The 24,535-nt window shown below is 43.1% G+C and overlaps 2 protein-coding genes across 4 annotated transcripts in view; one reads left to right on the forward strand and one right to left on the reverse strand.

Moving 5' to 3' along the window:
* LOC310854270 (alpha-1,6-mannosylglycoprotein 6-beta-N-acetylglucosaminyltransferase A-like) overlaps positions 1–18,578 on the forward strand; it is a 132,346-nt gene extending 113,768 nt beyond the window's left edge. For 2 of the 3 annotated variants that reach the window (XM_083758862.1, XM_083758863.1), the window contains exons 13-17: positions 5,569–5,715; positions 6,217–6,333; positions 9,555–9,629; positions 10,174–10,331; positions 12,610–18,578. In XM_083758862.1, coding sequence (XP_083614988.1) covers positions 5,569–5,715; positions 6,217–6,333; positions 9,555–9,629; positions 10,174–10,331; positions 12,610–12,814 — 702 coding nt within the window. In that variant the 3' untranslated portion in view covers positions 12,815–18,578. The remainder of the gene's footprint in view (positions 1–5,568; positions 5,716–6,216; positions 6,334–9,554; positions 9,630–10,173; positions 10,332–12,609) is intronic. The other variant, XR_014568890.1, reaches the window with a different exon arrangement.
* A 2,972-nt stretch (positions 18,579–21,550) lies between these two features.
* The window catches only part of LOC310854133 (transmembrane protein 163a-like), a 41,418-nt gene continuing 38,433 nt past the window's right edge, over positions 21,551–24,535 (reverse strand). Inside the window, exon 8 of the mRNA XM_083758652.1 lies at positions 21,551–23,071. Coding sequence (XP_083614778.1) covers positions 23,011–23,071 — 61 coding nt within the window. The 3' untranslated portion in view covers positions 21,551–23,010. The remainder of the gene's footprint in view (positions 23,072–24,535) is intronic.

The raw sequence follows: 24,535 nt of genomic DNA on the forward strand, positions 1-24,535 counted from the left end.
AGCAGCCTGGACTCCTGCATAGAAGGAAGCATGTTCATGGCCCCTCCAGGTTGGCAGAGGAAGTGTAGCGCCCAGGATTACATTAGATAATGGCTTAATTTATAACCCATTTAGGACGGGAACCATGGATGGCTGGTATCAATGGGCTAGTGGGGCTCTGGTCTCCCTATCTTATGGAGTAAAGATGAGAAATTATTGTTAAAATGTTTTAGAAGAGATTATGGTATATGCTGGTAGAATCTAAAGCAGCAACAGCATCAAATAGTCACGGCAAAAACACTGTCATACTCATAATGGGCTGATTTGTTTTACAGCCCAAATCGGCTTCCATTGGCTGTCATTGAGTTGAGTGATTGACAGCTAACATGGCAAGCCTCTGTTGATTTACTCACCATTGGAGCTAATATTTGTCAGCCCCAAAACCTATAGAGGGGCTCTGCTCAGCCCTCTGGCCCTATGAGGTCACTGGCTTTTGATTTCCCCGCACGCACGTGTGTGTCAGACAGACAGAACATTTTTCGTCATAGTTTTAGTCGACAAAGTCACCGCTGCAGCGCTGACTCGGCATGTGTCCCCGGTCTGACCCTCTTCCTCCGCCAGAGGACCTGTTGGGGTCTTCTCCATCGCTGCCCCCTCCCTCCACACTGTCATTCACAAAGGCAAACGCACACACACACAGCCACAAAGCAAGCCCACAGGCTTTGACTGTGTGCTTTGTAGTATTGCAGGGATTTCTCAGCTGTCTGGTCCTGAATACAGTATACATACTGTAGACCCTGCACATGTTTCATCACGTTTTGAATTGGTGTTCATTTTATATTCATTTCAAGGACTATAATATGAAAATACTACCAGGAATTTACCTCTGAGGTGCAGAACTCGTGATTTTGGTTGAACAATAGCCCAGGAAAAGGGCCTCTTGTGATATCAAGATCCAAGGACCAAAGCCACTGCACTGAGACTGAACAGAAGTCCTAAGTAAGACGGAAGGTTTCTACAATTTCTAGCTTTATTTCACCCAGATAAATGTTACGGTCGGCAAGGCTGATGGTTACTAAAAGCAGAAATTGCAGAATACATAAAAGCAATACACAGTAGAAGTGCGGCTTTTACTAACTGGCTCTCTGACTTGGTTGGCGGGACTGGTGCAGTCCCATCTTTAAAATGTCAGCCTGTGTCAGTGTGACAAAACCTTCCTGCCTTGTTCCCTGATTGAGCAAAGCGAGTTGACTCGAATCGCCACAGTTTGCGCTGTCCTCCTCCTCCTCGTCTCCTCTCAGGAGAAGAGACGGCGAAGAGGGCTTCGTCACGGCACTTCTTTGAAACGGGGCCCGGTTACGAGACTGGAGCGTGGGAGACCGGGGATACGAGAGGAGCGAGACAAAGGCAAAACACTTAGGGTGAGAGCTGTAGACGCCAGGGAAGAAGGAGAGAATAACGGACAAGAAAAGGCTCTCCAGGAAGGAGAAATTACAGAGGAGGAGTGCGAGACATACAGTAGAGCGACTGAGATGGATAGAGAGATTCACGCCAGATAGGTAGACCCAAAGAAAGAAAGAGAGGGATACAGATACTAGGGTTGTCCTGATCCGATCGGGGCCGATCATGTCATTTTCAAATGATCGGATCAGGAGCAAAAAAAAACGTGATCTCTAGTATCAATGTTATATCCATATCATATTATTAGACTGGAAATTGCCTGTGATTTTGGATAGTGTGATAATAGTGATATGGAATGAGTATTCTATAAAATAAATATAAATATCGGATTGGGGAAAAATCGGTATCGGCAGATACTCAAAATCAAATGATCGGAATCAGATCGGATAACGATTCCATAAATCCTCATTACTCACGGTGCTCTTGGGTGGAATATTGGGGGAGACGGGCCAATTAACACCTCACAAAGCCGTCTCCCATTTTTAGGCCACGTTGTTGCTCATGAGAACTAATGAGACACAAACCACAGCGGTACTACAGTAGCAGCAGCAGAGTTTCCTCTCCTCGCAACGCCGTGCTCAAATCATACGCACGCTGTAACTTACAAACAGATTGTCTGGGCTAATTGGTCTCCGGGGGCATATACAGTTAGTTAAACAACGAATAAAAAAAACCCACTCCCTGTACGTGACGTAAAGACTGTTTGCGCCGGGCTCATACAGTATGACAACTTTCTTTAAAACAAGAGACTGTACTTTTAAGGCTTGTTTTTGCGCGAGTCTAAAGCTGCGTTCACACTGACAGCTACAGTACAAAGGATACAAAGCAGCAGCTTTATTCTTGATGGGACGTTTGAATGGAAACCTTATCGTGTATCCTTGTATTATGTTAATGATTTGATGGCCTTGCCCGAGAACAGAGCGCTCACAAGGGTTATTGTTCTGGGACACTCCTCTTGTGTTTACGTAGGCAGATAAAGGCTTCCATGGCTCATTTTATACCTTGTCCTGCGACTGTAGCGGTGTTTGAAAAGCCATTAGTTGTGGTTCGATAACGAGGAAGTATACAAGGTTCAGACTTCCCCTATGTAGTCTATCTCTCTCCACTGGGGGAAAGTAACTAAGTACATTTACATAAGTACAGTTTTGTGGTGTTTGTGCTTTACTTGAGTATTACCAATTTCCAATACTTTTACTTCTACTCCACTACATTTCAGAGCCAAAAATAGTACTTTTACTCCACTACATTTATTTGAAAAATGTTGATTAGAAAGCATACACCATGCAGCCGTAGATACATTTCGGCCATTTGAAAATAGCCGATCTACATGTAGATTGGCTATTTTCAAAAGATTTTGTAGTTTTCAAATAATTGTAGTGGAGCAATAGTAAAATCTTTGCCATATTTTTGGAGTAAAGTACTGTACAAATGCCTCAAAATTGTACTTAAGTACAGTACTTGAGTAAATGCACCTAGTTTATTTACACCACTGTTCACCCATCCATCCATCATTACATCATGTCTGGGTGGTTTGTGTAAATAAAGAAAAAAGTGTAATGTCCGCACACGATATAATGATGCTCTCCGTCCTTTTTATTTCAACCTATTGGAGGGGCCAAACGTTGTTGTTGTATTTAGGTTGAAATAAAAAGGACGTGGAGCAGAATTATATCGTGTGCGGACATTCCACTGTTTTCTTCATTTGATCACCGTATTTAAAAAGTGGCATATCGTTTTCCTTCTTTACATATGGTTTGTGTAAAAGGGCATTCAACCGGGCCAGTCCAGCCCATAGTCTAGGGGTTTTCAACTCATTATGAACCACAGGGACCACCAACCTGACTAAGAATCAACCTGGGGACCACTGTTGTGTTAGCTATAGGGATATGGATGTGGTGTGGTTGACATTAAATAATGAATTAAGGGCTTGATTTAATTTGACACAACCCCTTATATGGGCACATTTCCTAATAGTGATGACTCAACCAGTCAATCCGGTACACTTTCCCTTAATCCCTCCTTGAGATTCTGTAGAATTTCTTCACCTCTGGTTTCCCAGCAACATTGACATCATAGGTAACCAGGTAAATTTGTGTGATGTTTCTCAACTAATCTTCACTTTCCTGCATTACTGAATGCAAAGTCAGGGACCACATGCAATACCTTCACGGACCACCAGTGGTCCACGGACCACCAGTTGAAAACCCCACATCTATTATGTAAATTGACATGCCAATACAATATTTCCATACATAGTGCATGTCGTCTCTGCTCATTCAAAGAGGCGTCCCAACTCCCAAGTCCAATCTGACTCACCGTGGTTCATTATTATTATTATTATTATTATTAGTCCATTTATCTATCGGTTTCTCTCAGTCCTTATCGAGTGGTCCACTATTTTTCAAAGCCTCTGCAGCAGATATGCAGGCACACTCACACAGAGCTATGCATAGAAACAAAACAGCATACTTTGCTGCCACCTGTTGGCAAAGAACGGATTGCGTTTAGTCGTTCTTAATAAAGGCCAACTGCATTCAGCTGCAGTCATGTTTGTTGTTGTTGAAGATTTCAACCTGTAATTGGAAAAGAGTATTTCTTTATTGGATCATTCTTAATCCATCATAACTCTAGACACAGTGGAGTGTGTGGTTTTTTTATGCAAGTGCTGTGTACTTGGTGCGTGTGTGTTTGTGTGTTTGTGTGTGTGTGTGTGTGTGTGTGTGTGTGTGTGTGGGAGAGAGAGAGAGAGAGAGGGAGAGGGAGAGGGGGGGAGAGAGAGAGAGAGAGAGAGAGAGAGAGAGTCATCAGCCCAGCAGTGGAAAGAGGACCTGAAGAGGCCTTCTGTTCTTCTCCTATCGGTGCGCACATGGGCGCACGCACGCACACATGCACAGAAACGGCTACGACCACTCACAGACTAGCCATTGTAGCCGGACTCCTGCCGTCCACCAAATGAGTGCTGATCCTAATGGTGCTTTCTGTGTCTTTGACTTTTCTCTACGGCCCTTTTTTGCAGCACGCTCAATGTGTGTGATGCAGTGTGGCGTGATCCAATAAAATGCTGCGTGCGTGCGTGCGTGCGTGCGTGCGTGTGTGCGTGCGTGAATTTATGCAGCAAGTTTTTTACTTCTTGCATCTATCGTTTCAAGCATGCACAGTATGTGATGATTTCATGGATTAGTTTTGCTAGATGAGGCTTTTTATGGTCCTCACACACGTCAGTCATTCCCTCATTGTCCATTCTATATGTTTCATATTGGTTGCTCTACCGGTGCAGATCATTATGTCAGTCGGGCTATAGGATGTCAAAGTAACGACATTTACTTTTAAGCACTGTAATGCAAACATTTTGGGGTTTTTTTGTGTTATCAGCAACTCTTAAAAAGCAATGCGAAGGCAGTCACCGACTGGGATAGAATTGTCTAGCACTAGATTGTGTGCACATCTCAATGCCTATATTTAGGCCAGGTGCTGGAAGTCAGGCATCAAGGAAGAGAAAGAACATCCGCACACTCGTTTCTAGAGCTCAGAGACTTTACTTCATTTAGATGCAACAAATTGCAACGTGTCGACCTACAAGGTCTTCATCGCCAATATTAGCCTGAAATAATTTGCTGTCAAAACACTGGTCTGGGGTTTTCTGAATAATTAGGCTCAAACAAGAGCTCTGATTTGCCTGTGGACTGTGATGTAACAGTCCACAAATCCCATATAAGACATAACAAATTGACAGCAGATGTCACTGTTGAGGTATTTTGCCTGTTTTCATTGCAGCTCAGAAGGCTTCAGAACACACTGAGAAACCCCCAGGCCACAGAAATTTCACTGAATGTTCAAAGTTCAGATTGTTTGCATGTTATTGAGGTCATAAAACCTAAAAGAGAAAGAAAGATACCGGTAAATGAAAATGAGTGCCATGAAGCCTTTAAATGAATATAAAGTGTGGGATGTGTGTGGGATGTCGTCCTATCTAGGCCTGCCGAATAAAGACACAAGCGGGTCACAAGTTCAGAATCCACTTCTCCCATTTGTTCGTGTCCCTAAGGCTCACTAACTAAACTAATTGCTTGACCGAATCCTTGAAGTGGAATAATAACATTGTTTTTGTTTCCCCTCTCTCCCACACAGCTGTTTGTTGGCCTGTCGTTCCCCTACGAGGGTCCTGCTCCTCTGGAGGCCATAGCCAATGGCTGCGCCTTCCTCAACCCCAAGTTCAACCCGCCCAAGAGCAGCAAGAACACTGACTTCTTTAAGGGCAAGCCCACCCTAAGAGAGGTAAGTGAGACCTGCCGGGACCATTCCGTTCAGTCCTGTTTGAGCCAAAATGCCTTCTTTTTAACAATAATTTATCTGCCTTTGACGGAGTATTCCGTCAATTAAAATCCAACCATTGTATGCCTTTGTCGGAATTCTCTGTCAATGTACTTTATCAATATGTAACGGTTTTGCTGAAAATCTACTTTTAACGCCCGGTTACTAGGCAACACCTTGCATACCCCCAGCACCAGGAAACGCGTGCGCGCGCATCCCATAGAGTCCCATTTAAAATAGGATTTTCCCTCTGAAACTACGAGCGCTGTCCGTGGTGATGGTCATCTAATCCGAGGTACAGATCTGATTTGTCATTTTATCATCAAATCTGGCCTCAATTGAGGCTACCAATTGACCACCTCTCCTCTCCTCTCCTCTCCTCTCCTCTCCTCTCCTCTCCTCTCCTCTCCTCTCCTCTCCTCTCCTCTCCTCTCCTCTCCTCTCCTCTCCTCTCCTCTCCTCCAGTTGACCTCTCAGCATCCATATGCAGAGGTGTACATCGGCCAGCCTCACGTGTGGACGGTGGACATAGAAGACCCTGCTGAGGTGGACAGAGCCATCCGCTCCATCCTCAGCCAAAAGGTAACGATTGATGACACTTGAGAAAATGGGAATCGCTCGGAATTGCTGTCCACGCAAGCGAACATCCGGGATTCAAATCGAGCATCCCCACTTTTTACAATTCATTGCAAAAGCAAAAGGTGGAACAATACAATTAAAACAATGTATGTACAATTGAAAGTCAAGTTCTATGTACCAAGATCACTCGATGCAGATAGTGCTGGAATACTCACAATGATTAGTCTTTAGGGTGGTTGTGTTCCATTTGATACCCTCCTCCCATCACAGCAGCTCACAAATCTTGTAATTAGTCATGTTTTCAAAATGTGGTTTTACACTCGTCTTCTTGTCGCTCTGCACAGTTCTACTAAAACTGTGGAAATGCCTTGAAAATAATTTCCACACAACATATGAATATACAGTATAAATATCACCCGTGGAGGTGCATACCAACATCTGGTCTATCCGTTTCCTCAGGCATGTAATAGCCTTTACTTTTAGACCCAAAGGTGACTGATCTCGTCAGAAGAGCATAGTAATCATGTATCATGGATATCTGTCCATGCGTTATGGAGCTCTTTCGCGTCACATGACTGTCATTATTAGAGCAGGTTGCGTGTGATTTGATCTGCACTGAAGCGTGCAGAGCCTTGTTGCCCTTAAGCCTGATTTATACTTGGCTGCGCACTGAAAACCGCAGATCTACAAGCTCACGACACATCGCAGTGCGCCATGTTGGGAGCTTGGACATGCGCTGTCGGTGCGCAACACCCCGCGCTCAAGTAAGCGTTAAATCAGTGTTTTGACACCCTGCGGATAGTGGTCTAAGCACTGTTGGCTGGCTGCCAAATGACACGCTTTGGCTTTCAAATGAGGTGTGTTTGTGTTATTTTGATGAAGCGAGATGAGATCAAATCAGCTTTTATCAAATTGCCGGGGGGAAAAAAATCTGCTGCTGTGAGCAAAGGAATCCTGTCCTCTGTGGTTGATTCGCCGGCTGCGTTTTCCGATTTTTAATTTGCGTGGAAATGAAAACCGTCTCCCAAAAGTGCGAAGGCTCATTGTCCACCGGGACCCCTCGGCTTACAGTCACTGGCAGATACGTAATGTCATTAACAGTTTGTGAGAAAGATTGTCTGGAGTCTGGCGTGGTTCAATGGGCATACGGTGTGGGTACCAAACACAGGAGTCTCATTCATGTGTCATTTTGTTAATATGTGTGCAAATCTCCCGATGTAAAATTAGAGCAAACTAACAGCTGCATGCCGCTTTTGCCAAAAAATTGGAGGCGCTTTGGTCTAATCACATCCACGCTTGTATCGTTTCCCACCAGATTTCATTGTGCTCACATCCTGTTCTGAGCTGCAGGCTCTTTTTTTAACATTTCATTTTGTTACGGGTTTCGTTCAGAGCAGTAGCACTGAGTGAGTGCATTTCAAATGCATCCATTAAGTATTTTTGGAGGATTGGAAGAGGGATTATTTGTTGCTAGATTTTCATTTAGACAGGCATTACGCGTGCACATTTCAGACTTATAGGAGAAAGTGGGAAGTGATTTGATGAATACCAAAAGAACAAGGATGTCTGTAATGCATTTATAATCTGTACATTTATAAACTGTCTCTAGCATGGTTATAAGTTGACATAAGTGGTTACTTGTATGATTCTAAGTTGCTTTAAGTGGTTATTGGTTACGTTAGGTCAAGTGGAAAATAAAAAATAAATCTATGCAAGAGCAACATACAAAACATTTCTGCTTACAGGAAATTTCTGCCTCCAGGAAAGTCATTGCTATACAGTGTTATTATGCAGATTATATGTTCATAATGCATTACAGACATGGGCTTCATAGGAGGTGATACCAAAGTGTGTGTGTGTGTGTGTGTGTGTGTGTGTGTGTGGTTAAAGGGAGAGAAAGAGGGCCCTTTCCTCCTCTCCTCTCCAGGGCCCATACATATTAAAGAGCAGGGTTGCTGGACCTCGTGTTCTGTTGTGCTTCGCGGAGCCGGTCGGAACAATGGGTTTGTTCATTGCACCGAGGCAGGGCTGAGACTCATATGCTCGCTGAGCTTTGGCTGACTGCAAGCTACCAGGCTCCGGCTTGGCTTTCATGCTGACACACACGCACACAAATGCGCGCGTACGTACGTACGTGCACGCAGACGTACCTACATTCACTTGCGTAGATGTGGCACACTCATAAACACACACTTGTGCACTCACTCTCGCGCACTTCCCTCCTCCTCCTCATGCAACGATGTTCTGGAAAGCGCCAGTCGAATCGGCTCAATCAACAATGGACTTTGTTGTTCGTCCAGCGCGTTTGAAGTCCCTCCGCTAATGAGAATGTCATTTTGAAGAGGCCTGGTTTGGACATCACTGACGGGAGAGAGAGAGAGAGAGAGAGAGAGAGAGAAACAAAGAGAAGTGGGAGGGCTTCTCTTTTCACCCGCTCAGGCAATCTTTCATCTCCGCTAGCCAGTAACCCAGAGAACCAGAACACACAATATTATGCACAGAATGTCTACTAGAATGTTGCCAGATCATTTTGACTCCCTCAGGGCTCTATACTTTTTTGCGCTGAATGTTCTCTCCAAAATGGGAATACTAGCCTTCTACGTTAAGGCACCTCTGCTTTAGTTGGTTGTACAATGTGAGAGATGGAGGGAAAATGTGCACAGTAAAAGGTTTACGACTGCTTATTATGTAAGTAATAAAGTATGTGCCAACTAGTGCGTTATTTAACATATAATACTAAACGGAAGAGGGTATACAGTGGGTGAAATTAAGATTGCCACGGTAATGTTATCTGTTTTAAAATGAAAATTTAGCCTATTATTTCCTGTCATAATGAAACGCACACCCAGCTCAGAAGCTGTAACACCTTCCATCAGTGCAGGGTTATATCATTAGAATAATCTAATACAAGTTCAAATAGTGGGTGGCAGAAGAACAGCCTTGTGATTAGTGTGCATGAATTCATGAGAAAACGCACAACAGAGTTTAATAAAGGAATTTGTAATTGATTAACTAAAAACGTGTTCATTATGAATTTGTAATATAACCCACGTTTTTGTGTGTGTGTGTGTGTGTGTGTGTGTGTGTGTGTGTGTGTGTGTGTGTGTGTGTGTGTGTGTGTGTGTGTGTGTGTGTGTGTGTGTGTGTGTGTGTGTGTGTGTGTGTGTGTGTGTGTGTGTGTGTGTGTGTGTGTGTGTGTGTGTGTGTGTGTGTGTGTGTGTCAGATTGAACCCTACCTGCCCTACGAGTTCACCTGTGAGGGGATGCTGCAGAGAGTAAATGCCTTTATTGAAAACCAGGTACTGTACCAACTCTGCCTTTTGTGTGTGTGTGTGTGTGTGTGCATCGTCTCTTGTGTTGTTGTCTTATGTCATGTTGTGTAATCTCATGCCATAGACACTCTCATGTCATGTTATACTATATAATATCGTGTTTTGTTGTATAATCTAATCTCATGCAATGTCAAATTATCCCATTATCAGTGCTGCCGGGCAGAAACCTGATATCACGCTAATTATTTTAACTTTGTTTCTTTTGTAAATGACCTCCCTACTTCATCATAGTAAATCTGGACTCACACTTAAGGTTTTTTTTTTTTAATCATAAACGATTTTTGAACTCTGGGTTGCCCGAACGCACCTTGCTACTTTAGACTTTGAATCCTGACTAACAGTTCTGGACATTATGAGGCTTCCACCCGGGACAGTGACAATATCATATTGTGTCCTATTGAGAACGCTGACACGTTAAGGCAAACAGCTTTCTTCAGAGCAGATTTTTAATCTGCCTCAGGTCTAAATGGGTTATAAACATGGTGTCCCTTTGGTGTGTCCCCCCACCCAGGACTTCTGTCACGGCCAGGTGATGTGGCCTCCGCTCAGCGCCGTGCAGGTGAAGCTGGCGGAGCCGGGCCGCTCCTGTAAGCAGGTGTGCCAGGAGGCTCAGCTCATCTGTGAGCCCTCCTACTTTCAGCACCTCAACAAGGACAAGGACCTGGCCAGGTAGAGAGAACACAACACACACAACACACACACAGCACCTCAACAAGGACAAGGACCTGGCCAGGTAGAGAGAACACAACACACACAACACACACACAGCACCTCAACAAGGACAAGGACCTGGCCAGGTAGAGGGAACAAGATCTTCACAACACGCACAACACAGTATATACTTACTGTAGGGCAGTGGTCCGTGCACCCCTTGTGGTGCGCGAGCACCTTCTAGGGCAGGGTTCCCCAATTAGCGGCCCGCGGGCCATCTGCGTCCCGCGGAGCACCCCCTTGTGGCCCCTGGAAGAATTTCCCCAAAAAATATATATAAGATATAAATGGCATTAAATGGGGGTCAGTAGCCTCTGCATGTCAAACTGGGGGTCCTTTTCAAATGGGGTCTTGACCTCGACCTCGCGCGTGCCGACTCGGCCCCCAGCCTGGTACCCTAGTCAAAATATGGCCCATATTTGTTTTGTTAGAAAAAGAAACATGTATTATGTTATACGTATACACCATTGTTGTTTCCCTCTCCTGTAATGTCTGTGCTAACCCGGGGGTTCTTTTAAAAAAACAAAAAATTTAAGTTGGTCACAAAAAAAGAAATATGGCCCTTGAGGAAAATGTATTGGGGAACCCTGTTCTAGGGGGTGCGCAACATGAAAAGGCGAATGGTGGTGCTATGGTTTTATTGTAAATATGGGAACATATTATGCCAATATATGCAAGTATGCTGCATATGCCATATTCAGGTTCATATGTGCATATATGTGGATAAATAGGAAATATAATATATTTCCTATTTATCCACATATATGCACATATTATGTCTCTGCTTATGCAGGGGGGGTGCGTCAGCTAGGCCAGGAAGTAACAGGCCTGGCCGAAAATATTTGGGAACCACTGCTGTAGGGTGTACATTTAGTTTTAAAAAAAGAAAATCTAAAAACATTCCCCCCAAAATAAAAATAAATCATGCATTAAAAACAAAATTCAACCATTTATTTTCCAGTAATTTCATGAAAAAAATCAATGAAAAATCTAAGAAATTAGAAAACAAATGATTAAGTAGTTGTGAAAATAGCTGATCTACAAGCTCACAACGCGGTGCGAAGCGACGTGTTGTGGCACGTCGCCTCCCCCCTCCCTGGTAGAAAACAGCAGAGAGCGACGCCCCTCTGCCAGTGGTGTCATGGTCGTAGAACACAGTACCACGGCGTGGTACAAAAAAATTATGACGTGCGCACGCGCAGTTACAGAACGGAATGGTGCACGTGCATGCACTGCAGAACGCGTGCCCCTAGTCAGATTCAAAAGAAGCGTCACCAGACTTTCCAAGACACACCAAGTACCCTGCAGTGGTCTAGGTTTGCTGGCGGTGGGCGCCCACTGTGTAGACCTATACAGTATACTACTTTGCATAACAACAGGCTTAACTGTTTAGTGTTTCCATGAGCTCAGGTTCTCATACACGGTCGGTAAGCAACACAGCAGTATGGCTACAGTAGGCTACTGCTTCTGTGGTGTTCTGCACGCAACAAGAATGCCTCCTCCACTCCACCATCAAAGAACAACTTCGTCCAAACTTTTTTGTTTAGCTATTTCAGCACAGTAAAGAATTATTTTAAGTCTACTTTTATGTTTGTGTGTCTAAAACTCATAAAGTGTGTGTAAAAGTAGCAGCTCTGTTTACATGTGCAGAGAGAATTCAGCACATGTTTTTAACCTCACTCTTGCAGTAAGTAAAAGCAACAAAATGATTCTCATTTTGTATTAACAGATACTGGTAAGTTTAGACAATATCATTTCAGCCTCTAGCCAGTAGAGGGCACCACAATATAACGTAATGTATTGTATGTTTTTACATAAACGGCCACAGCAGTACTAAGGTATTACCGCAAGATGGCGCTGCTTGTTCATGATGAAGGGGAAACGGGGCTGATTACTGATGCTGAACACAATCTTTCTGACATTATGCATGTGTGTCTGAGTCTCTTGTGGTGAAATGTATGGCTGAGGTCCTGCATACCTCGCCACAGAATGTGCCCTCTCTCCAGCCTCCCTCTATGCATGCAGCCTAGTAGGCCAAGGGAGTACATTTAAAAATCATCAGACCCGTGTGAAGTGTGGGGCGCTCTCGTCATCAATCATCTTCAAATGCCGTGCTCAGCCAATCAAATCAATGATTCCATCAACATGCCGTCAGATTCAGCCCATTATCAGACCCCATCTTGTTTCTCTTGCTTCCTCCCTCACCCTCTCTCCCTCCCTCTCCCTCTCCCTCCAGGTTCGGTGTAGACTGCCAGACGGTGGAGTCGAGTGCCGACACGGTGGTGCCGGCCTACAGCGAGACGCGGCGCCACTGCATCTTCCAGTCGGACCTGCTCCTGTTCAGCTGCGCCGGCGCGCACGCGTCGCTGAAGCGGATCTGTCCCTGCCGGAATTACATGAAGGGACAGGTGGCCCTCTGCCAGGGCAAGGGCTGCCTATAGCACCACGGGAGGCTGGCTGGCCGGCCGATGCGTGCTAAGGGCGGGCGTAGGGGGGTCAAGGTTGGCAGAGGCGGCGGAGCTAGAGGTGCCGCCAAGCGACGGGACGAGATGTAAGCGGCGCTCGGCTGGACTCGGAAAGTCCGTTGTTGCCGGGGGTCGGTTGAGAGTTGAAAGCACACGTGCGTGCACTGCACACCCCGCCAGCCCGGGAGGTACTTGGTGTGCATATAGACGTGCATTGAATTCATGTATATGACATGACAGGTACCCCACCCATCCCCTACCACTGCACCAGAAGGTCAGTCTAGCCAGCGCTCCTCCACCTCTAACATTGTACATCTGCATCCAGCTGAAGCGAACCCCATGATGCTCAGAGTCAGACACACGCCCACTTGCATTTATGTCACTTAAGGATGTACTCTTGTTGTTTTTTTTGTGGGGGGGTTCCCCCTCTCCGCTGACACTGCAAAGGTGTCTGCGCAACTGAACCGGGACCCGGCAGCAATGCACACACACAGGGACTAGTGGTGCAACTCGGAATTACTTGAATCGCAAGACGTGAGAAAGGGAGTCGTTTATAAGGTTGGGGAAAATGGAACGGCTAAGCTCTGTGTTGCCCCCTCTCTGGGCAGGTGGTGGACCCCTGGTGGATGATGAAGCCACCGCAGACATCGCCCGTCCGTCCGTCTGTCTGCATGCCTCCAAGCTCGTTGTCACAATATGGGACCAAGGGGCGTGTCGATTTTAGAGTTTAGCCACCCCCCCCCCCCCCCCATCATCTCCTTCCCTTCACACCCCCTGTAGTCAATGTTGGAACTCTTTAAACTTAGGTAGGTTTGCACTGGACTGTCCTGAGCGCCCCGATATCCCCAACACACACACACACACACACACACACACAGGGGCCTGTCTCAGGCAAACGCGTGGCGGCTAAAGAAGGAACAAGTTTTACACTGTAACTGTCTGTCGTCTCATCTGTAGGCGCGAGAGCGCGCGAGAGAGCGACAGTGGGAAATGTAATGTAGATATCTAGATTTTTAGGAAAACTGTCAATAACACACCTTAAGACTTCAACTGTTTACCTTGATTTCCCCCATGTTCTCCTGCTATTTATATACATATATATATAATGTGTATATATGGATATATTTGAGCTGTAAAGTATACTATCCACACACGTACGTCCATAGCAACTTAGTGGGGGGGTGGGAGGGAGGGGTCTTATAAAATGGCCAGTAGGGAAATGGATCACACAATAATATTTCTAATGTTAAATTGTTTGTTCTAACTCCAGGGGAAGGGAAGTGAGTGTGTGGGAGTGGGGCTGTACCTACAGTTGCTGCGTTCTGCGTCGTGATCATAGGCTGTTATGTCATAGATCGGTGGTTCACAAAGTACCCGAGACCCAAAAAATAAATTTGATGTTTGATCTACAAGCTCACAATTGTTTTTTCTTTGATTTCTTCATGAAATTACTGAAGAAAACTCGTGTTGATTAGGTGATGTGAAACAAACGGTGCCAACACAAACATTAAATGCCATTAACAATAAAGAGACAATATGACGTAATGAGGGACAATAATGACGTACATTTTCCCTTCATGGCGTTTTTAAAACAAACATTGAACTAAAAACAAACATTAAACCTGTATATAGGAGGGGCTAGGGCCACTCAGAAATACAGGGAACCATAAAAATGTGTCTGTGACCCATAAATGGGTCCCGACCCACTGCTTGGGAACCACTGCCGTAGATGCTAGAGATGGTAGAGGCTTCATCAGTACCAGCATGTGTGAAGCAGGCCACATAACAGCCCGACCCCAAAGCTACGCAGGCTTACGGCCTTAACAAATGACCTTTTTGTTATTTCAGTCAGGACAACTCGTGAATGGAATATATATTTATTGAATATAAAATGAGCAATATATTTATTATGGTTTGGCAATGAATTTGGATCTGCTTTTTAGGTACTCCGATCAAGCGCATCAGTCACCAACACTAGGGACTCTGAATCCCCCCGTACCTAAACGGCAGATCCAAAACGACAGCTGGTAGCCGGGGTGGAGGAGGGTGAGCAGCAAAGGTTTAAGCAGACGGCAGCGCAGCAGTATCGGTGTGTGCAGCAGCAAGCAAACAGGATGAGCAGTGCAAACTTCCAGTTTAAGTAGCCGGTATGAAGCTGGAATTGAGTGTGTGATTGGATGAAGTGAAGCATGTGAATGAGAACGTGATGCTGAGGCGGCCCAATGAACGCCCGCCGGCAACTGCACTGAGTTTCCTGACTGAACTTGCTCTGCGCATGTCTGTGACAGGCTCATTTTGATGGTTCATTCGCAGCTACTTCAAGAGATGTCTGTCTGTGTATGTGTACGCACAACACGGTAGTTTTGGGGAGTAAATAAGTCAGCAAGTTACTTACTTACATACTTAATTAATTACTTACTAGTAGAAGGAAAGGAAAAAATAATAAAACAATTGGCAATTGGTGGATTCTACTTTCTGCGTAGCGTTAAGTTGCTGTCAGCACACCGACAACACAATGCAACGAATGAAAAACAGAACGCACAGCAGCGCGAAACACACACACGTACAGTGCGCACTCCCACTCGCACCTTCTCGGTTTACGTCGTTTTTCGATGAACTTTTAGGGATCTTAATTTGCCTGCAGCTTTACGAGAAGAAAAACAACACCGTTTTAGGATAAAAACAGAAAAAAAAATGTAGTTCTTGTGGTGAATGGAGAAAAAAAAGATGCACTACGTTAATCTATTTACAGAGGTTTAACAAGATGATAATAGTAACACTGTATATTGTTCATATAGGTTATACATTTGTTTTAAACTTTTATTTATTTTTTATCTCTTGTGTTTTGCTGAAAACAAAACCTTTTTTCCCATGTTTATATTTTATTTTTATTTATAGGATTGGGATGTCTCTTCTGTAGACGGGAATTTTATTTATGTAGATTAATTTAAAAGAAGATTTTTTTTTAGCACGTGTGTATGTTAAAGTTTTTAGCTTGAGAGGGAATGGTGTGTATTGGTGTCAATGAACCATGAACCATGAGTCATGAGTCATGTTAGTACAGACACTCTATGGAAAAAAGTGGTCAACGGTCAACCTCAAATTGCAACAAACGCTTTCAACTTTTTTCTTTCATAAATATGTTTTCAAAAGGATTGTTTTGTGTTCAGAATCATGAAACCCCCCTAGTTTGACCCGTCACATGCTACTTAAATCAGAATTACATTTTGAGAATGTCGCCTTATATTGGTTGTTAATGGTACCATCACCTATTTTACCATCCATTTTTCAATATGTTCCACCACTGGGATTTTTTTTAGAACTTGTGATATGTTGTTACTAACATATTTATGAAAAAAGTTGAAAGAGTTACTGTTGCAATTAGTTTGAGGTTAAACCCTATAATGCTTATACTATGTGTAAGGGAAGGCCAACAGTATGCAAGTTTGCGTTCATGTTGATTTCACTGACTACTATTACCATCCGTTGTAGTTTGGCAGGAAGGAGTAGAGATTGACTGCATATTTCCTGACCTTCATGCACCTGGATGGATAGCACCCTGTCTCTCGTAGTAGAGCATATGGCGTTTCGTCCTCAATACAATGCTATTATAACTGGAACTATTGAAACGTACGACTGTGTGCCGCCACGGGCTAAACAAGACACAAAACATTTTATATGAAAAAAGAAAAGGGGAAAAAAATTAAACATTTCAATAATGGTTCATTGCCATCAGCTGGGTTGAAGCGATTGCCCGTGCTAGTCTCTCACTTGTCAGTGCCACTACTAGGCTCGCAGTAATTAAGGGACAAAATCCAAACCCTAGTTTCGTGTTGAATGCCAGCAGCAGGAGCCACGCCGTCTTATTATGCTTTTCGTTTTCAATCGCAGTGCTCTGTTTGTTTGTTTGCACAAGTGTTCATATGGTATTTAAAGTGCACTGTTCCGTTTGCCGATCATTACACCACCGCCGCCTGTTCTTTTATGCCATGTTTCTGCTTTTTATGTTTGTAAATAGGGACAGTAATCTGCCACCAAGCGTCTTAGTTTTAGCGTTTCATGATGTGCCTTGTCATGGGGAAGGTTAAATAAGCTTCTTGATATCTGACACCTTACCGCCAGAAAGTTGTCAAACTGGCGAGTAGAAGCATATTCGGGGCCTGTCTTTTGGTTTGAGGATCACATGCGTAATTGTGGTACAATCTTGACTGTTGTTTTTTATTTAGATTGAGTATATCCAAACATTTTATGGTGTGGGAAAACGCTGTCCATTTTTTAACTTAATAATTATTTAAAATTGAACAGATCCCACTGAATTTTGAAGAAAATGTGTTAAATGAATTGATCCTGACCCTGCAATGCATTCTCCCTTTAGCTTTCTTTTCACCTTTTTCTTATTTGGTTTAACACTTGAGAGTAACCATGGTGTTGAACGCCTACAAGAGATGCAGGTCAATGCTCAATTTCCCGGGATGGGTTCTAACTACTTTTGTGCATTATTTATAATGTATCTGTAACTTTAAGCTACTTATCAGTACTTTGATTGAATTTGGGCCCACAAAAAGCTTATATGCTGTATTCAACTTTTGGAAGAAATCATATTTTTTAGGCTATGGGTCAAGCTTTCCGCTGTGAGAGTCGGAAAAGAGGAGGGCATTTGCATTTCTTTCACCATAGTAAATGCTGCATTCATGGTCTGGAGAGGGCTGAAGCCACCTTTGATGTCTGTGTGCACGTGCCCGTTTCAAAATAATGACATGGTCAGTAGCTAGCTGTGATGTATTTCAACTGACCTGATGGCAGGAATAGTTTGATGTTGAAAACGGCTTTCCTGTTGCTTTTGAACAGCAGATCTAATGCAGTATACTGTAACTGTGATACGTTACTGAAAGTCCACAGGTTGAAGTAAAAATGGCTGTGGCCTCACCAAAACTTTATGGATGAAACCCGGGGCCAATTTTGTGCCACGTTTTAATGGTTAAATATAGAAAAGTAAAACACTTGGTAAAATGTGATGTAAGCAACACAACTCATCTAATAGTTAAGAATGGGTGCGTTAGTTTTAGGTGTGCAAGCAGATGTGCAAACATTGTCGACAATATTAACGTTCAAGGTTGTGTTTCATTGTTAGAGGTGTACAGGTACATAAGAGTAAAACTTTTAGTTTGGCTTCCTTCAGACATTAATGCTTGCACGTTATTTTATGTTTTAGCTGCCACTGTGTTGCTTGAATCACAATAAGGTTAGCATTGCATGTTTCTACAGTCCCCTACACAATTCAATAACTCAATTGTGCTATGGGTTCATCCCCCTTTATGGCTTGCTTTCGGAGAAGCCCGGAGTGCCCTTATTAACCCGTTTGTTTTTTTTGTTGTTGCGGCAGGTCTTATTTGCCCGATGTGAGACTAGACTAGACTTATTCAAAGCTTGTGGAAAAGCTTGAGGACTCCTTAACATATCTCTCTGTGTCAAAATCGAATGTCTCTGTTGTACAAGTAATAATAACTGCTACTTGCGCTCATGCAAACGTGTATCATTTTCTTCGATTTTCAATCTCAACTTCTGTTTGAAGCATTCAGTGTCTTGAAAAGCCAGAGCAGTGATTTGCAGTAAAGCTACGAAAGGTTAACAAAATGACAACCTTTTCATTTTTTTATTTGTTTTGTTTTTGTTTTCACAGTCCTTGACAAGTAAGAGGCATATAACTTTATTTTTAAATAAACCTTTTTCTGTGACATAAGTCTCTCTGACTCTTTGTTCCAAATGTCTACGATACATTTTGCTTTACATCACAGCAGTACAGTTTTAGTATTTACACAAAGATCACAGAAAAGCTACAATCTTCTCTTCGGGGCCAAGAGGCCGCTTAGGTTATTCACTTTTTGTGTCTATTGTATATTCCATAAGGCCATGCACATCGAGCCAATTGCTCACAAAACCTGTTAGGGAACAAAGGATTACATTGAATCTTCTAATCAAAGTCCTTTACTGTACAGTGAGTTGTGAGCTGGTGCACCTGGCTGTGAGTGTGTGTGATTCCACCATGTGCACACATGCATGTGAGTATGCATGTTACTGTATGTATCACACACAGCTCTCATAAGTGTGCCTGACAGAACCCGCACAAACAATGAAATAACACATTCACGAGCCAACAGACCATGGATACATTCAATCCAAGCACAAACCTTTAGGAAAATAACCAAAAGTGTATATCAATTTCAAAACAGAAAATGCAGCCTTCGTTCATAATTCTGGTCCACGGGACCCCTGGTACCACTGGGCTTCTAACGAGGGTATTTTGCATTCAGTCCCAGGCCTAACAAGTCCCTGATAAGTCAGAAGGATAGATTGACAAGGTGAATGCTATTAACTTAGTTCTGCAGTTACCATTGATCAAAGGCATTGATTAAGGCTTTTTAAGTTAACCAGATGACATACTGAGAATGTAAGTGTAAACCACCTGGATTCCAATCCACGTCTATCACTCCCTTGGCCAAGGGAGATGTTGGACTCCTTCGGCTCAGGCAGACATACTGGAATAGATAGGACAGCTGTGGTAGTTCATTATGAATGCATGTGATCCATACAAACTGTGCTGTGTATCAATTAGGGACCCATACTTCTGATGTGAAAGACCTGCTTCTGTGGACTGGAACTTGAACCCACAACCTAAGCCTTTTTCCTGATTACATATACTCAAAGTTAAAGACCATGCATTTTCACGACAGTACGTTTGCTATGTTGTTTCTGAGCAATACAGTGCAACGTTGGTTTAACTTGAGGTCACATATATTGTGTTTGATTAGAGACATTTTAGGCTTTTTATAATTTTTTCAAAGTTACTCAATCACAATTATCTGTGAAATATTTTAAAAGACTAAAAACAGAACAAGGCTAGAACTACAAATACCAAAACCAAAGGCATTCACAGACCAAAGACATGATATCTTCATCCATATCTTCTTTTGAAGCACATCATGTTGACTTTTTGGTCCACAAATAATTACTAGGTTTTGGATAGCAAACAAAGGCTTGTGATGTTCACATGTTTTGATCAAAAAGATAATCTTCATGTCTTCAATCAACACCTTTTTACATTGTAGGGCTTCAGCTGAGATATTGGTTGTATATTAGATACTACGTAACAGAGCAAAACCCAGTGAAACTCATGCCAGACTACTATTCCACAATCTCAGAATTCTATTATACGGACTGCACTGAAAACCTAATGGTAAAATCCATTGGAAATATGATGAGGGAACCCTGTGTTTCAGGACCACTTTTCTTGAAATTGGCAGTAGTTTGTAAGTCACAAGCTTGGCTATGTATATCCGCCTGTGCAGTACCCTGTGTCATCATGTTAGTACATTATAGTACGTTATTGTCTTGCAAACTAAGTGCTAAAAGTATATATTATGTAGTATTAGTATATGTTATGGAATTGGGACACAAATGTGATCTGATTTCACTGATTGTTTTTCTCCCTCTATGGTTGAAGGTGATTTAACCACTTAAACCCTAGTGTACTCTGTTGACGGCGGTCCCACACCTCTACACCAGGCCCCATCCTTTTTTCCTTCTACCACATATCTCTTTGCTGTAGAAGGTGGCCGGAAATAGCCAACTCACCACGTTGAGCACTGTGAGCTCATCTGCATTTTTTGCCGTTTCATGTGGTTAATCTGTGAAGTTGGACTGGAATGCACACTGAATCATTTTGGCCCTGAGACACTATTGATTTAGGTTTACATTTAGAGGAGCACTTTGGGCGTTTTCAACCATATTCTTCATATAATTGGTCCCATTTCTACACGGACAGATACATTCCACTTGTATTCAGAATGACTGCTCATTCAGAATAAAAATGCTCATGTAAACACCTCAATTGGAATAGAATATTCCATTCTAGTCTGACCCTGGGTTTGGAGGGGTGGTAGGCTATATACCGTTGTTTGCATCGGGATATATTTACCATATTTATGCCGAGCGCTCCTGAGAGTTTGGAATACATGCATTATTTTACACCTGTCCGCCCTTAGTAGTAGCTAGGCTAGTAGCGTTCTGAATGAATGCTTAGGTCATGTAAACAAATGAGGAACGAGGAATTCTTCTATTCAGAATGGAAGGAATTAATTAATTCTGACTGAATATATATTGTCCATGTGTCTCATGCTACAGGAACCTGCCTACCTAGGTCACCATCGATGGGGATTCCAAACAGATAGAAACAAGAAGATGATGTCTTTCCATTGCTGGAAAGTTTGCACCCTGAAACAGGAGTCATTGTTCTGGCATGAATTCAATAAAATCTTTAATCTTTTTTGAAATGACCAAACCTCTATAGCCTACCAATGGTGTCACTGGTAGGAAGTTTTCCGAACTGTCCAAAAAAAAGCCCTCTTCTGAGACACAGCTGCTACAGAAGAAATGTACCATCTTATAATGACTGAGGCCCAACTGTACAACGATATGGTTGCAAATGTGTGAAACTGGATGTCATCCCACACTAGCGACAGCTAATTAATTAAAACGGTCTCCATTGTGTATAATAATATTATGACTGGTCCTGAGTCCGCATGGTTACATGCAGTACTTGTACTGTACCCTTCTATCAGATTATGCACCTCTATCATAATATGATAGAGGTCATATTATGTCCTCACCTAACTGCCGTCCATGCTGGAGAGAAAAGACAAGTCATTCACAGTCAAATGGACATTGGAGAAGGTTTCTGTTGGCGTGAGGAACCAGGTGGTGAGAGGATTAGAGCTAGAAGCATGGGCTGAATATGCATGTGCATGCTGCAGCATGACTACAGCTTCGCCTCGTAAACACGCTAAACCTGCCGGCCCTATTTTGGTCATGTCATTACACTGCAGACAATTAAACAATGGGGAGAGGGGTGAGTATATGTTCAGGAAAGTTCAAAAATAAAATAAATAAACACGCAAAACAACACATTAAAAAAAATAAAAAAAATAATAATTGTCTCCGTGTGTAGCAATTAAGAAGTTCTGCAAATACAACACATGCCACTGAGTTTGTCATTTTGTGCACACGTAAACTCACGCTGTATATATGGTATTTATACAGTACATGCTTGAATGTGTGCATACAGTAAACAGTACCTATGTTTGTGCTTGTTTGTATGTGTTATTTGTGCTCTATCATTAATTGTCATCTATTGCCATATATACAGTATATATTGTAGGCTACTGTATATACTATACACACACCTAGATGTCATGCTGCATTTTAGTCACCTTATTCAAATCACATAATTCCAGTGTATAATCTTTCTGTTTGCTAAGTTTTGCTACTTTTATTGATAAAAAAAAAAAAGTGTGACACTGTTAACACCGGTAGCAACAGGCTGAGAGGACGGCCTTGAGGAATCACAGGGGGCAAAGAAAAATAAACTGTACTGTTTAGTGTTACAGAGAATGAGGTGCAATGGAGGTATCGTACATGGACTCGGGGGGTCTTACATCCTTCACCCCGGGTGTCACTGTTCATGTCCTGGGCACTTGTACCCTTCTCTGTGGATCCATCCATCTCCTTCTGTGGCCACGCTGCGCTCTCAACAAGTCTCTCAAGCTCTCTCTCTCTCTACATATATATATTTCTCTTGCACGACTGAGTCAAGAAAAACACAAAAACACACACACACATCAACATCGGGCCTGTTCTACTTTCTTATAAAGAAAGACGAAACAATGCACACGAAACGACCAAAAAAATGTGTTGCAGTCAACGTGGCAGCCAGTGTTTAAACAATAATTTACAAATCCCTCGTCTGCATAGTTCTATGCAGAGGGATGTTCCCTTCTCTTGTAGCAAAAAACGTTTGCGCTCAGATCCATCAGGTCTTAAAACCTCCCCTGCTATACTCAGTACAGACAGCATACACAGTCAGACTGCCCGTTCCTGTTAAAAAAGACAGATCAAATATAATACACACAGTGAACTGTAAACCGCTGCAGAAAAGGGGCCACCGTGAGTCTTTTACACCATCACTGAGTCAGATACTTCTGTGGTTCTTCGGTTCCTTGGATCTACAGGATCACTGTAGGATAAAACTCTCCCAGTCAGTCTGCCAGCCCCAAAGCCATTTCACCTCGCCTCTACGCCTCTCTCCGTCTCTCTCTCCTCTTCCTCTCTGCGATCCCTCACTCGAAGCGCTCGTAGTTCCTGGTCTGTCGCATTCGAGGGATCATGTCCACCAGCAGCCTGCAGCAGAATAAGAACATGGAAATGTGTAAGTATCTTATGTAGATTCCTTTTCCGCCCTAAAAACCAGTACAGATTCGAACCAAACGTTTCTGCTGTATTTTTGTCCTGTTTGAACTCATCCTGTGTTAAGGAAAATAAATTAGTTCTACTGCTTCAACCCAGCAGATGGCTGCTCAGATGGCTTTTTTATTTTAAGCAATCTGAGAACCCAGTGGCAAAGAATAACGGAAAAACAGCGCCCTCTTCAAGTCAACAGTCTGTCACGAGAGACTAGGGTTTAAGTCTTCCTCAGGGACACTTTGACACAGACTGCGGGAGAGCAAGAGTGTCAACCTGCCAACCTTCTGGCTCCCAGGCAGCCTCTCTACCCTCTCTGCTTAGAGCACACACAGCTAGGGTCGTAGTCTAAAACAGCATGATAATTTGAAGAACATATTTTGGTATTGTGGCTGGCTGATTGATTGATTGATTGATTGATTGATTGATTGATTGATTGATTGATACATGACTGTAATAGTTGCTGCTAAACCACAGATCACCCTGCAGACACCATTTTTTTCACCCAGTGTCAATTATCTAATGTAATCCTGGGCGCTATACACTCCCTCTGCCAACCTGGAGAGAACAACGGACTGACCTCCATGCCGCTTCTCTTTTCACCTGACAGGGGGGGGAGTTTCCCCAGTTGGACGTATAGGCCCAATCCCAATCCACTCCCTTGCTGACTCAATGAGCCCTCACTGACTTAGCTGCGCGTTCATGTGAAGTCTGCGAGGGCTTGAGGGATGTCCCATTTGAAATCGGTAAGTCAGTGAGGGCTCAGCCCCGCCCCTTTATGTGCCCTTTGCCAAAGTCAGCGTCGATGCTGACTTTAGGCTGACTTTGGCAAATAAATTACCCACAGTTCATAGCGTTACTAGTGGAATGAGGGGGATCCTCCGAACGTCAATCATTTAGGTATGCAAATTAGTTATGTATCACGGTTAGAATGTCAACAAACACAATAGTGCTTTCTCACTGTTCTCAAAAGGAGACGGAATGGAAGGATATAGGCTATATATTTAATAACAATAATAATATTAAGGGAAACATGATGAGAAATGACTAATGAGCAAAGTAAAATAATATGGAAATGAAATTTTGAAAATTTATAATGCATATTATTATATATGAATATTATCACACAGGAAAGTGTATTTATTAAACTAATAATAAAACGATCATCTTAAATACTAAAATAGACATGATAGACATGTATAAATAGGCCAAGCATGTAGGTAGGCACTGGCTGTGAATGAGGACAGTTTGTATAAAGTGATGCAAAGTGTCATGAATGGCGGACTCATCTTCAAAGTGCTGTCCCATTTCTTTCACAACAATTTGGAGCCCTTGCAGCCTCTCACCCTCAAGCACTTACAGCTGACGTCATTAAAGTCAATGAGGGTCCAGGGCTCAGGGCTT

The sequence above is a fragment of the Protomyctophum parallelum genome (assembly GCF_964188405.1).
Source record: "Protomyctophum parallelum genome assembly, chromosome: 23".
In the NCBI taxonomy this organism is placed as follows: domain Eukaryota; kingdom Metazoa; phylum Chordata; class Actinopteri; order Myctophiformes; family Myctophidae; genus Protomyctophum; species Protomyctophum parallelum.